The sequence below is a fragment of the Rhinolophus ferrumequinum genome, chromosome 15 (genome assembly GCF_004115265.2).
Source record: "Rhinolophus ferrumequinum isolate MPI-CBG mRhiFer1 chromosome 15, mRhiFer1_v1.p, whole genome shotgun sequence".
Taxonomy (NCBI): domain Eukaryota; kingdom Metazoa; phylum Chordata; class Mammalia; order Chiroptera; family Rhinolophidae; genus Rhinolophus; species Rhinolophus ferrumequinum.
Window position 1 is genome coordinate 47,646,075 of NC_046298.1, and position 14,563 is coordinate 47,660,637.

The window sequence follows — 14,563 nt, forward strand, 5'->3', positions numbered from 1 at the left end:
GTGGAAGGTTCGTGGTGTCAGAGCCCACAGGCAAGGTGGAGGGTGGAGATTATATTCCTCCCAGAAATGTAACTCAGGCACTCAGTGTTTTCCCACAGCTGTTTTTGCCATTGTTTTTTCCCTTTTGTCCCTTATGTGGATGTATTAAGATTGTGAGCCCAATAAACTTTAATTTAAAATAAAGATTTTCATATCACGATTTCTTTGAATCCGTGGCATCAAACTGAGGTGGAAATTCCCAGGACCTTTAAAATAGAAGGAAACATACACGCACAGGAGGCTCATCAGTGAGGTGCTGCAGGGGGCTCGTGCTCACGTGCACAGATGATTCTGCCCATTCCATTCCCGCTACGCGACAGGCCACTCACACTGGCATCTCGAGGCTGAGCACGAAGTGAGTATTTACACCCAGGAAATCGGCAAATGCCATGTCTCAGGGCTTTTGAAAATACAGTATTTTCTGAGAGCTGGTTTACCACCCGACAGTCATGGGAAACACCAGTGCGCTCATTCACACATGATATTTTTGGACAAACTATACCAGGTATCATCTGATAAAAAGAGAAGTGCTCCATGGTCCAGACACAGTTTTTCCAGAATGATATTGGATTTATCTTTTGCAAACTGGACTTGATATTCATCCATTTATTCAGTTATGAAACCGGTTCGATGTCCTGAGCTGAAGAGAGGCACACATCAGGGAATGTAGTAAATAAAAGTGAAAACAAAAGTTTCACATGAAAGTTGGCCAGAGAGTGGAGGTGAGTACAGGTGTGGATGCAAACCCATAATGTGGTTTGTAGACTCACGACATAGGGTTGAGAAAGAGGGAAGTTCAATCAAGGAAAATCAATAGTGGTGTGAAGTGAACTTACCACTTTCTAATTATAGAAAAGCCTCTATAGCCTTTTCCTGCACATGAACCACCACTACACCTTTGATATTCTTAGCAGACAGCTCCCCCATTCAGTCCTCAGATTTCTTTCCAGAACGTGTTGGTATCATCAGATTCAATACCAAGGTTGTACCTTGCTGAATGGTGGGGTGTCTCTGTGTTCCCGTCCTGGCTGCACTGTGGGTCCTTCTCTGACTGTGCCACGCTTCAAACAGCAGCATTCCAAGGACCACCAGGATCAAGCCCGCCACGCCCATCCGGGTGACATTCCCCATTGTGTATTCTTGGGTGTCTGAGGCTGGAGATTGTGGGTAAAGAGGTCAGGGTGTTCAGGGCAGACTGCAGTCACAGCAGGACCCTGTGTGTGCAGCAGGGCACCTGCCTTCTGCCGACTGCTTTTGGCCCTGTGTGCCCAGTCCCTTAACTGAGGATTTCTCCTTACTCACCGGTCTTGGTACCTGAATTGTTTTCTGAGGGCTCCAGGATATCAGCTGCTCCTAGGAAGCAAAAACAGATAGGGTGTGGGAGAGGTGATATAGGAATTCTTAAGAATCACTCCTCTGACCTCCAGTTTGTCTCTACAACTAATAATGCCCGTCTCACTCGCTTCCGGTGAACATCTTTGGTGTCTCTTCTTACATCTAATTAGGAAGCAAAGGTGAACATGTGGGGCTCTAATTTGTCTTCAGGTCAGGGACAGGAAGAAGTGAAGGGCTGGGTCTACTTTTTCATTTCTCCACCTCAGCCAGCTCCTTTTGTCTCTCAGTTGTGAATATAATTTCCATGTCACATTCCTTTCTTCCATTTACCAAACCTTTTGGAAATAAATGATGCAATATACAGAACATACCAGGCAATATTTTACTGTCAAGCATTACTGTGACTAACACAACCTGTACCTATTCATTCAGTTTGTACTCTACTTGGAAGATTAATAAGAAACAAGGAAAAAAATAAATAATAAAATAAAATATTTAGATGGAAAGCTGGACGAAAATACAGATATATATAGGTTTAAGTTAGGCTGTGGTAATTTGACAATTGAATAACCAGGAAATGCCAGGGAAATCTGGGAGGGGAAGCGAACACCAACACACGTTCTTACAGGAGAGGTTTTGCAGGGTGGACTTAGCCGACTGACCACCTGGTGCTCATGGCAATTGTGCAGAAATCCTGCCTTTCTCTCTGTCCTCCAAATAATCGCAGTGGTTGTTTGTGGACTCAGGACAAGCTGAGAGTGGACTGGTGTTCCAAGTAAGAGTAAGTCCTGTACCTTCTGCCACAGGGATTCACTGGCACCAAAGCTCGGAAGTGAATGAGCCTTTTGAAATCCAGGGTAGGATTCTGCCTTCACAGAGGGAAGAACCAAGTTCCAGATATGCATAGAATTTTGTCATTGGGCTGTATCTCATGGGAGAGGCTGAGGAAACTCAGCTTCAGCTTGTACTCCCAGTGGATCCTCAAGCACCCTGACCCTAAAACGGGAGCCCCCCTGTTTTCTCTACTCTTTATATGTAGGCCTGATCCCACAGGGGCCGGGATGACTCTCCGGGGCCTAGAACCAGCACCACAGACAGTGGCTGGCGGGGCATGTGCTGTTCTCCCCCCTCAGCTGGGCGTGTCCCCGTCGTGCCTTTCCTGTCACACTGCCCCCCAGAAAGGCACCGGGGACTTCCAGGCTACCTGTACCTCAGGGCCCCTTTCTTAAATCCCCACCTTTCTCCCCGACTCTTTAGGAAACAAACCCTTCTCTAGGTATTTGATGTTTGCAGGATAACCTGAGAAACGAGCAAAAGCCTGGTAGAATCTGTCTCCTCCAGGCCAAGAGGACTCTGTCACCCAGCAGACATGGTTGGTCCATGTGGTGAGAGTGTGCAGGCTGCCAATGCTGCATGAAACAGGAACAGGAGAGGGATACTGGGCTGTGGCTGCCTGTTCAGTTTATCTCTAGTCCCGTTTCTTTTTCCCAAAGTCGGCCCTCTGGCTCTTCAGTGAATCCCCTGTACACACCCAGCACAGTCTGGACCTTATGTGGGGAGAGGCGTGGAAAGGCAAGAGACTCCCCATCTTTTCCGTCTCTCCATGGGGAGGGACCCCTTTGTCGTGACCTCCCTGTTTCTCCTTCCTTCCCACCCAGCGCAGAGCTCTCCTGGGGCCGCGCTGTGAGCTGAGAGTCTGGTCTCTCAATGGACAGTGGCTGGGGCCCCTCACCTGAGACCACAAGCTGCAGGGGGTCACTGGCGTGTGACAGCAGGTAGGGGGAGGTGCCGCGTGAACCGTAGCACCTGTAAGTGCCCCCGTGGGCTGAGGTCACAGGACTGATGCGGAAGTTGGCCTGAGAGGGTGCAGCCGTGTCCCCCAGACGCAGGTGCCGGGGAGGAGCTGGCGACCCCACCTTGTGCAGGTGGAAGTTATCAAACGAGGTCTCAGAGCGACACTGCAGGGTCACATTCTCTCCCCGGGACACTGAGGGTCCTGGCTGGGCTGAGAGGGAGGGTTTCTCGTACAAGCCTGAGAGAGAGGAAGGCCCTGGGTGTAGAGAGCCGCCCTCTCCCACGTGCCCTTGACCCTGAGTTGCGGGACCACGTCCTTCTCCAGGGATTCCGGTTGCGAGCCCGTCTCAGCTCCTCTCGGTCCCTCTGGGGGGGCTCTTATCTCCGTGTCCCTCAGCCCCCTTTTCTCACTCCCTCTCTCTAGAGCACACTGCATCTCAGCCTCTGCTCGTGGACCCTCTCCCTGCACCCCATCCCCACCAGGGTGACCCTGGGCCCAGCGCCCCGATCTGACTCTCAGGACCTGGGGCAGGGCAGGGCTCCCACCTGTGATCAGGATGTCCAGGGGGGCGCTGGGGGCCGACCATGCATACGACAGGTTGTGTCCAGTGTAGCATCTGTACCGGCCCCCGTGGGCACGGGTCACACGGCCCAGGGGGAAGTCGGGGCTGGGCTGCCCATCAAGGCCCTGGGTGGGTGTGAGCCCCACGTCCTTGGTCAGAGCGAATCTGTCAAAGCCGGCCTCTGAGTGACACTGGAGCGTCAAGTTGTCTCCAGGCAGCACGAATGGGCCTGGCTGGGCCGAGAGGGTGGGCTTCCTGTACACGCCTGGGGAGAAGGGGACAGTGGTACCAAGGGGCCACACCCCACATTGCCCACTGGGCTGCAGTGAGAGTTCTCACTGGTCCCTTCCTAACATCCTGCCTGTGGTTTTGTCCCCAGGAGGCCAGTGTCACCAACCCTCCATGGCCCCTGGGGCTCTACTGGGCACAAGGTTTAGGTCAATGATTTTGGACCCAGGAAAGAGATGAGGCTGAGTGAGTATGCCCTCACCTGTGACCTTGAGAGGCAGAGGTTTACTGGGATGTGACCACACATTGGGATAGGAGCTGGAGGAACCATAGCATCTGTAGGTCCCCCCGTGGGAGGTATTCACGGGGCCCACAGGGAAGAGGGCCTGGGCCTGGGCCGGCCGCCTCCCATAATTGATCCTTGAATCCATGTATATGGGCTGGTCTGCTCCTCTGTCCTTCAGCAGATGGAAAGCGCCCCTTGTGGACTGTGAGCTACATGAGAGGGACACCTTCTCTCCTGAGGCCACCACAGGGCTTGGCTGGGCTGAGAGGGAGGGTGCATCGTACATGCCTGAGGGAGAAGGAGAGAGCTGTGTTGAAGGGGGACAGTCACCCCATATACCCCAGGTGTGGGCTATGAGGGGTGAGATCCCCCAAATCCACACTCCATTTCCTTCTGCCTGTGAGGAGGAGCCCACAGTGTTGAGGGGACCCAGCTCTTACCTGTCACTACCAGGGACAGGGGGTCACTCCGCTCTGACAAGCTGTTCCTTCTGGTGTAATATGCACACTGGTACCGTCCTGCAGTGGTTGAGCTCATGGATTCGATAAGGAAACTAGTCTTGTTGCTGGAGTCCTGTGGGGTCTCTGTATCCAAGACTTGAGAACCAGGCTCTTTATACAGACGGTAGACCTCAGCCTGCAGGGAACCCTGACACCAGATGATCACACGGCTCCCCTTGGGGACCACGGGGCCTGGGTCAGCCCAGATGGAGGGCTTGGGAAGGACCCCTAGAAAGGAATCAGACCTGAAGGTCAGGGGTGCCCTTCTCCCCTGTGTCACCACCGGTCACTCCAAGGCCCCTCCAGACTGGTCACCATCAGCGCAGCCCATGGTTCCCCTAGGTGCCCAGGGGCTTTGGGGACTGAAGCAGGAGACCTTGGGGAGGACTCACCTGCCTGTACCAGGTCCTGTGGGCCCCGACACAGCCCTGAAAGAGATTCCCTGTGAGAACCATCCCTGCCCCCCACATGCAGGGTAGCTCGAGGCCTGGTTTGGGCCCTAACATGGGGTCAGACCTGGGGCTGACACGTCTCTTTTTCCACCTGGAAATCCTGTCCCCACTCACCCTCCTGAGTCCGGGGTCTTTAGGGACCAGGACCTGGGAGGTGTGGGGACCCCTTCCCTCCTCTTTCCCCTAAAGCTCACCGAGGCAGAGAAGGACAATGAGGTTCAGGTTCGTGGTGCTGCAGGGTCTCATGGTCCCTAGAGCCCAGCAGGACAGATGCACAGGGTGTGACGAGGTCCAGGCTCCATGTAACATGTCACGGGTTCCTCTTCAGCGGCCTCAAAGGGAGGGGTACAGCCCCTCCCAGGGCCTCGCTCTGCTCACCCGGAGGGATGCGGCTGAGGAGACAAGCAGGCTGTGGGACCTTTTGGACCAGATCTGAGTCTCCCCAGACCCACACACTCCGCCTCCACCTCATGCCAAACCCAAATCCAGAGGGTGACGCTGGTCCCAGAACATGAGGGGAGAGGAGGCAGGGCAGGCGGTGAGCCAGCCCGATTTCTGTTGCAATTCTGACTCTGCCTCTTCTAGAACCTGTGTGAGCTTGGGTAAGTCACTTCCCATTTCTGAGATTCTGTAAATGCAATTTTTCTTCCTTTCACTCACTGGCCAGGCAATGTTTACTGAGTAGTTACCATGTCCCGCCACGGTGCCAGGCGCCACTGGACATTGACGCCTGAAGCTGACAGATCCTTTCTTTGCACTCATGGGCTCAGATGAACGAAGACAGACATTACAGATATTTAGATGGCAGACAATTCAGTTATAGTCTTGTTGTGAGATTGTACATGTTGGAAGAAAAAAATGAACAATGAGCTTCAGTAACATGGATACATTATGTAACCTGGGTCTTTCTTGGGGATGGAGTGACCCAGGGCATGAGCGGGTTAGCCCAAGGTGGTGGGCTGGGCGGTTCGTGACCAGAAAGGTCCTGAGCTATTGTCAGACGTGAGAGCAGCCAGGAGAAGGCTGGGCCTGCTCACTCAGGTCTCCAGCACCGTGCAAGTACTTTGGGTTTTATGCTGAAATCAGTGGGAAAGGTTCTGCAAGAGACAGTACGAACAGAGTTCTGTTTTAAAAGGACAACTGCTGTGTGAAGTGTAATGCGGGAGGGCTCCATTGATAACTCTTGCAAGATGGCGTGTTGATCAGTATTTGAAGTTGTTTACGTGCTTTTGTCGTATAACCCTGTGGGGACAGAGCCCCAAAAAGCAGTTTCCAGGCTCTCGGCCTCACATAGAAAGGTGCTGGCTCAGGTAGTAAATGGCCATCGACTGCGATCAAATGGCCATGAGCTGTGGCTAGTTGGCCGTCAGCTGTAACCAGTGAGCCATTAGCCATGAATATAACTGCCGTGGCTAGGCTAGTAGCAAAAAGAAAAAGGGGGGGCTAGCAAGAAGGTGGTGGCTGAGCCTGCAAGTGGCGCAGTGAGGGTTGCGAACAGTGTTGCTCCTGGTTCCTGTGTCTCCAACCCAGCCGCCAGTGAGAGTATAGTGGTGTGACTCCCCTACCTATGGCTCCGTGGGTGTTCCTTTTTGGCCTCACCATGTCCTGCGTTCTTGTGTGGGGAGCAGGACCAGAGACCCTGCCTGACACCCTGCATGACACATGGCGAAGTCGGCCCGATCCCCTGCACTACACATGGCGCAGCGAGCAGGGTATGGTGTCGGCCAAAGCTCTCCGAAGGACGGTGGAGCAGTTTGTGCCTATGAATACTCAGCCTCAGGAAGACCAGGAGGAGCAGCTGCCTGAGAACTGGACACCTGTGGAGGGGTGGGAAGACATCCACGGTTCCCCAACCAGCAGAGGCCGGAGAAAGCGAAGGTTGTTGCGGCCCTGTGAGCTGGGAAGTGCTTGCTGAGGCAGCCCGGATGCAGGACTTGTAGTCCCAGGAGGAAAGGCTTGCTGAGTCCTTTGGGAGATGAGGGTGAGGTCAAGGTCATCCCTCACCCCCAGGACAGCCCTGGCAGTGACTATGGACTATGGGGGGTTGCCTTCCATCCCTAATTTAATGGACAGCTTGACTGTTTGGGAACATACCACCATGTAGTGGAACTGGGGGATGTTTGCTTTTGTGTCTTGACCGGCCACCATTGGGAGTGTGTAAGCACTTTGACTGTGAGTCCAGTACGGTACCCTGAGAGGTCCAGAGAGAGTGGCAGTGCCCTGAAAGCCCTGGCTGAGCCCTGGCTGAGCCCAGGAGGTCTGGCTGTGTCCAGAGAGAGTGGCACTGCCCTGAGAGGCCCTGGCTGTGTCCAGGAAGCCGGGCTGTGCCCAGAGAGAGTGGCGGTGCCCTGAGAGGCCCTGGCTGTGTCCAGGAAGCCGGGCTGTGCCCAGAGAGAGTGGCAGTGCCCTGAGAAACCCTGGCTGTGCCCGGGGAGACTAGTGGTACCCTAAGAAGCCCAGGAAGTCTGGCTGTGCCCAGGAGTACTGGTGGTGCCCTGAGAAACCCTGGCTGTGACCAGAGAGCTTGGCTGTGTCCAGGAAATAGCATTCACCTCCAGGCTCCTCGCACAGGGCCCCTCGTGGAGGACGCTTGTCGCGTGGATTGTGAGGCGAGACCCTGTAGGGGTGGAGTGTGGGGACAGAGCCCCAAAAAGCAGTTTCCAGGCTCTCGGCCTCACATAGAAAGGTGCTGGCTCAGGTAGTAAATGGCCATCGACTGTGATCAAATGGCCAGCAGCTGTGGCTAGTTGGCCGTCAGCTGTAACCAGTGAGCCATTAGCCATGAATATAACTGCCGTGGCTAGGCTAGTAGCAAAAAGAAAAAGGGGGGGCTAGCAAGAAGGTGGTGGCAGAGCCTGCAAGCGGCGCAGTGAGGGTTGCGAACAGTGTGGCTCCTGGTTCCTGTGTCTCCAACCCAGCCGCCAGCGAGAGTATAGTGGTGTGACTCCCCTACCTATGGCTCTGTGGGTGTTCCTTTTTGGCCTAGCCATATCCTGCGTTCTTATGTGGGGAGCAGGACCAGACCCTGCCTGACACCCTGCATGACACATGGCGAAGTCGGCCCGATCCCCTGCACTACAAACCCTTACAGAAACCTTGTGGTGACAGAGCCAGCAGTGCAGTTTCCAGGCTCTCGCCCTCACGTGGAAAGGTGCTCACTCGGGTAGTAAATCAACTGAGATTGGATGGCCATCAGCTGTGGCTAGTTGGGCGTCAGATGTAATCAGTGAGCCATTGGCCACTAATATAACTGCTGTGGCTATGCTAGCAGCAAACGGGGGCTAGCAAGAGGCTGGTGGCTGGGTTAGCAGGGGTGGAGAGTGGATTGCGGATTGCAGAAAGGCGGATTGCAGTTATCAAGTGAGGTGGTTTGGCAGAGACAAGTGGACGGCGGGTTGTGGATCGTTTGGCTCCTGCTTCCTGTGTCTCCAATCCAGCCGCCAGCGAGAATATAGTGGTATGACTCCCCTATCTATGGCTCCATTGGGTGTTCCTTTTTGGCCTCACCATGTCCTGTGTTCTTATGTGGGTAGCGGGACCAGAGACCCCGCATGACGCCCCACATGACAAACCTATGACACAGAGTACATTCACAGTTGAGTGGCACGAGACAGGACGGCTACTTGGTCCGGCAGGTTGGCTAGGTTCAAACTGACAGAGGGAGCAGCCGAGGACGGCACAGAATTGTTGAAAGCTCAGTTTCTGTGTGTGGCTTGGGGTGGAGGGGTTTGGTTGTGGGAGGAGAGTGTGTGTGCTCTGGAGCTGGTGAGTTTAGCTCAGGCCTGATCATTCACAGCCTTGAATATCAGATGGTGCTACTTGGGGTTTTTTTGAAATGGAAACTGGTGGAAGGGTTGGAGCTCAGACCAGATAGGGTTATAGGAAGAGTCCCGTGGAAGTGCAGAGAGGAGTGAAGTGGAGAAAGCAGTGGGGCCTGGACTGGAGGATGAGGAAGGGGGCTGATGTGATGAGACAGACAAGACGTCTGGAGTCTTGTGGTGGGCTGGGGACATGGTTAAGAGGGGCTCAGGGGACATAATGTGTGGATCTGATGATTGGATGTGAAGTGCAAGAGAGTGAGGAGCTGAAGGCTGTTCCAATCTCTTCTTGGTGCCTGGAGGAGCCAATGGGACCATCACGGGGAGGACGACCTTGGGGGAGAGAGAGGTGTGGGGAGACCCTTAGAAGACTGATCACCGCTTCTCAGAGGAAAGCACGGCCTTGCCTCCTGAACTGGGAATGTGGACTTTCCTTCCTCTAAACACTTCCGTCACTGACTTCCTTATTTCTAAGTCAGCACCGTCTTTCCCTGTAAAACTTCTGAGTCATTTCTGCTTCTCAGTGGCCTCTGCTGCCCTGGGTGGAGCTCTTTTTCTCACATTGTGGGTTCTTTCTCCAGCCCTGGTAAGAGCCCGCATGGCAGGCAGTTCAGTTATTTAGAAATGAACCGACTCAGGGATCTGTGAGACAATTCATGTCATTGATCTCCCGAAAAGAATGATAGCATTGAATAAAATTATATTTGAAAAAGTAAATAGCTGGCCATTTCACAAATTTGTTGAAACTCATAAATTTGCATGTCCAAGGTACTCAGTTATAAGTCTTTAAAGAGCATGCCCCCAAACATCATGGTCATAAACTAGTGATAACAAAGCAAACAATTAAAGGCATCCAGAGAAAGAGCCACGTTGCATACAGAGGAAAAATGATTTCTGCGATTACAGATTTCCCCATCAGGAACCATTACGGCCAGAAGATTTTAAAGTCTTAGGCCGGGTGATGAACACACAATGGGATTTATAGATGATGTAATACAGAATTGTACACCTGAAATTTATGTAATTTTACTAACAATTGTCACCCCAATACATAAAAAAAAAAAGAAATGTCAAGGAGAAAGAAAATATATTTATATAAGTTTCCCTGTTGGAAAAAAAAGAACAAAAAAGTCTTGGGAGTCAAGAAGAACCAACCAGAAATTCTGGACATTTTCCTCAGGAATGGTAGCTAAATAGTCATTCTGAGAGGAAAGGACACTGAGCAAATTTGTTGTCAGCAGACCTACTGAAAAGAAGTAAGTTCTCCAGGCAAGAAGGAAATACTTCTAGAGGAAAACTTGGAAAGTCAAGAATAAAGGAAGAGAAAAAAATGGTAACTATTGAAGTAAATGTTATATCATAGTTTTCTTCTCTTGAATTTTAAAGAAAAAATATGTGTGGCTGTTGAAATCTTATTTGGTAACATTGTCTGGTGGGTTTTTAATGCAATTAGATGTAATGCATACAACAACTTCAGTATAGAGTGTTGAGGGTAATAGGACTATTTGTTATCAGGCTTCTGCATTTGCCTTGAAGAGGTAAAATATTACCTGTGTGTAGACGCTGTGCAATGTGGTGTGTATATTATAATACCTATAATAGCCACTTAGAAAACAACATACACAGAGTTATACTTAGAACAGCAATAGATAAATTAGAATGGAGTGATAAACAGTTGTCCAAAACCCAAGAGAAGGTAGGAAAAGAAAAACTGCAGAGCAAACAATAGACGGGAGGAGCGGACAAACAATAAAAGGTGACTCCCCAAACAGCCTTATCAGTAGTTACATTAATTGTAAACGGTGAAATCACAATGGCAGAGATTGTAGGGTTGAATTTCCCACAAGACCCAACTATATATAGTCGGCAAGACGTTCCTTTTATTTGTTCTTATTTTATTTTTTACTTTTTAAAACTTTATTTCAACATAACTGTTGGTAAAGATGAACTAGGACTTCATCAGGCTGTGAAGTCTATGTAAGAGCTCTACTCATGGAAGTTCATGGGAACACCTAGTGGAGATCTATGGTCCTAACTACCTTTTCATAAAACGGGTTCTAACTTCCTGTCGTCCTGCCTTAAGTACCCTCCATCTAAGCACACAGCCAGAGTGCACATGCCTGGACATGTCTGCAGGCGCTGGGTTGCAGGTCTTTTTCCTTTTCCCGAATAAAACCTTCTGGTGACAGACAACCTAGTTGATGTTCCATGGAAATTCTGCTTACAGAAATACACTCCTACTGGCTAATAGAATGCAATTTAAGTTTAACTTATTCTACACAATTTGGACTCAAATATTGGTACATGGCTTAAGCAGTAAAAAAAACAAAAAAGCAAACAAAGCCCAACAAACAGGATTTCAATCTGGTTTATTTTTCATCTATTACAAATATATGAAAGATCCTCTACCAGATACCGCTAAAGCAGGTAGCAAAAACTTTGAGAGATTAATCTTTGGTTTGTCTCTGAAAAATAACGTGTATTACACTATAAAATTATAAAATCGGTTGCAACATTGTTGCAATTATTTTATGCCAGTTTACAAAGTTCAATAACCAGTAGATGTTGAAAAAGGTGAGAGGAGCCTATGTACACATGTGAAACCGTAAAAGCTACCTGATTTAGTTAACATTGCACGGAGATTCCAAATCTATACAAACCAAGATTCCGATAATTTCCTGAATCTGAATTAACATTATCACTTTGGTTCATCTGCTGAGGTCAAAAGAAAACTCCACACTCTGGCTGTTTTTTGATTTATGCAAAAAAGAAAATTATGTTTCTTCCCCAGCTTTTCAGTCCAGAATTCATTTATTACAGGCAGGGTAGTCCTTCCATTGTCCACATTCCTGGGGTGACATGTGACAAGGTCTACTGGGGTTTAAACATGTATTAGCACTCATGCAACATAGTCCCCAAGTTAAAGACCACATGACTTTCGAGGTGACTGTAAAAAATAAAATTCACTTCTTTGGAAGACTAGAGCAAAACATCCAGCCATAGTTATAAGAAGCCTTATCAAAAAAAAAATGTATATTGCCCTTTATGAATTATACTTCAATTAAAAAAAAAAAGTAGCGCAAAGAAGCAGCTCTGAAAAGCGGAAAAAAATATAACTTAAAATATCTTGAGGGGCGGCTGGTTAGCTCAGTTGACTAGAGCGCGTTGCTCTTACAGCAAGGTTGCCGGTTCGATCCCCACACGGGCCACTGTGAGCTGTGCCCTCACAACGAGATTGAAACAACTACTTGACTTGGAGCTGATGGGTCCTGGAAAAACACACTTGAAGATAAATAAATAAAAAAAACAAAAACAAAAACACTGAATCATTCTTACAAAAAACATCTTGAAAGTAATGTGAAAAGATAGTTAGGAGATACCTTTTGAAAAGACTACCTAAGATTATGCTTATAATGTATTCTAGTGTTTCAAGTTTATCTCATTACTAAACATCAATTTACACATGACTTGTTCATTTTTGTTCCTTTATCAAAAGGGAAATTTCTAGCTTCAATTCTATCCAGTGTAGGGGAAACTGAGACAACAAAAAGATTCCAACAGTTCCACGCAAATATCACATTTTTCAAATGGAAGAACTCCCAACTAGACCAGAAGTTCATATTACTAACATGCTTTTCACTGGAACAGTTTTTAATAAGTAAAAAAATACATGGCATTAAGGTCGAGAACCTAATATACTTGTAGGCCTGACAATCACATCCTGGAAGAAAGTCCTCAAGTCCTGCCCTATTTCCAGTAACACAGTTTTCGCAGATCAATTTAACAATAAGAGTTTTAATTTCCTTCATATTTTTGTTTTTAGCATTCTAGTCTCAAAAACTAGGTAAGAAAATTAGTCTAATTCCCCAGTAGTCGTTTTTTTTCTTTTGTAGTATGAAAGAGTCCACAAAACCTCTTCCCCAAACTGATTCACCATCTTCAGTCTGTACTTAACATGAATTTTTTCGTATGTAACGTAAAATACATAAAAGGTACCCATGAACATTAAAACTCGCTTTATAATTTCAGGTTAAAGCATAAATATCTGCAGGTTGATCTTCTGTTGACAATGATTGTCGGGGCCTGGAATTCACCTGCAATTCTACATTTACAAATTCCCATTCACGCACACAAAACACACACTGGTAACACACAACTTACTTCTCATTCATGTCTTGAGAGAATCTTCCTTGAGTCTTTGGTCTCCCAGTCAATTCAAACTTCAAACGTCTTCAGTCAAACTTCACTCTCAGAGATTTAACAAGTTTTCACCCACCCTTCATCAATGCTTTCCCGAATCTTTTTCATGTTCACAGCCAAACTCTGAAAGTTGTGCCTCAAAAGATCACGAGATAAATGAAAACCAGAGACATATAACGTGGTTACTTCAGAATAGAAAATAGGAAATCAGTTTAGAAGGGAAGTGAGAGCAGCGAGTGCTCATATTAAGTAGCAGTTCCTAATCGCTAAGTTTCCTTCTTGAGACACAAGAAAAAGAAGAGCAAACTCCCCCCAAAGTCGGCAGAATAAAATAACACAGGGAAGAAATTAGTGAAACTGAACACAGACAGACTGTAAAAAAATCAGTGAAACCCAAAGGTGATTCTTTAAAAAGGCCAATAAAATTGATAAACCATCTGTTAGACGAGTCTTTAAAACCAAGCCTACACACATGAAGATCATAATCAAAATAGTGAAAACAACCAAGTAGAAAGCATCCAGAGAAAAGTGCCAGTCTGAAAGAACGCACGCTTTCTGATTTCATTTCTGTGAATGTCTTTAACTGGCAAGACTAAAGCTAGAGAATTAAGAGTGGTTTCCTTCAGTCTGAGTTTGGGGCGAGTAGGTTGACTGAAAACGTCAGCATGGGTTTTAGGAGTGATGGCCGTGTTTACAGATTGATTGCGGTTGTACTTGTCACATGAATTTCTACATTTTCCAAGCTGATCAAAGTACACACTAAAAGGGTTACATTTATCACACACACACACACTCACACACACACACGTTAGGATCAATCCCTGTGCATTCCACCGGGGGTGAAATCAACTTGGGACCACATGTCTGATTTGCTGACGTGAGGAATGACACAGTATTAAGGACTCAGTGTTGATCTCTGGACTTCCAAGCGGTGCCTGCAGTTAGGTCACTGCCTGGGAAAGGCTGTCCCTGACACCAGGCGCAAGAATAGCCTCCATTTCTGTCACCGAGGCTAGCCTCATAGGCCCACGGTGGGAACACTGTGACGAAGAGGAACAGAGGCGGCTTGTATCTACGGAACGAGTCTTCCTGCCCCTTGGTTGTTAAGGAATTGTCCATGGTGGGGCTCTGCGGGGATGTTTTTAAAACAATATTTTTATTTTCTTCCTTTTTTTAGTTAATGTTTATTGGTGTGACAACGGTTACTAAATTCACATAGGTTTGAAGTGTACAATTCCGTAATACTTCATCTATCACATTGTGTGTTCACCACCATGAGTAGTATTTTGAACAGACAGACAGAAGCAGGAAATGGCAACCCTTGCACCAAGTAGGACACTATACATTT

At 48.4% G+C, this 14,563-nt stretch overlaps 1 protein-coding gene across 12 annotated transcripts in view; it reads right to left on the reverse strand.

Moving 5' to 3' along the window:
• LOC117034503 (leukocyte immunoglobulin-like receptor subfamily B member 3) overlaps positions 1-14,563 on the reverse strand; it is an 89,298-nt gene that overhangs the window by 46,689 nt on the left and 28,046 nt on the right. The window contains exons 1-11 of one of the 12 annotated variants that reach the window (XR_004425099.1): positions 13,177-13,353; positions 5,392-5,589; positions 5,138-5,173; positions 4,686-4,973; positions 4,222-4,533; positions 3,715-3,996; positions 3,107-3,406; positions 2,001-2,239; positions 1,354-1,392; positions 1,029-1,193; positions 577-679 (exon numbers count right to left, since the gene is read on the reverse strand). Coding sequence is in view for 9 of the 12 variants with exons in the window: in XM_033127500.1 (XP_032983391.1) it covers positions 1,134-1,193; positions 1,342-1,392; positions 2,001-2,239; positions 3,107-3,406; positions 3,715-3,996; positions 4,222-4,533; positions 4,686-4,973; positions 5,138-5,173; positions 5,392-5,506 (1,683 nt within the window). In the remaining 3 variants the exon portion in view is untranslated. The other 11 variants (XR_004425098.1, XM_033127503.1, XM_033127500.1 and 8 more) reach the window with 11 other exon arrangements.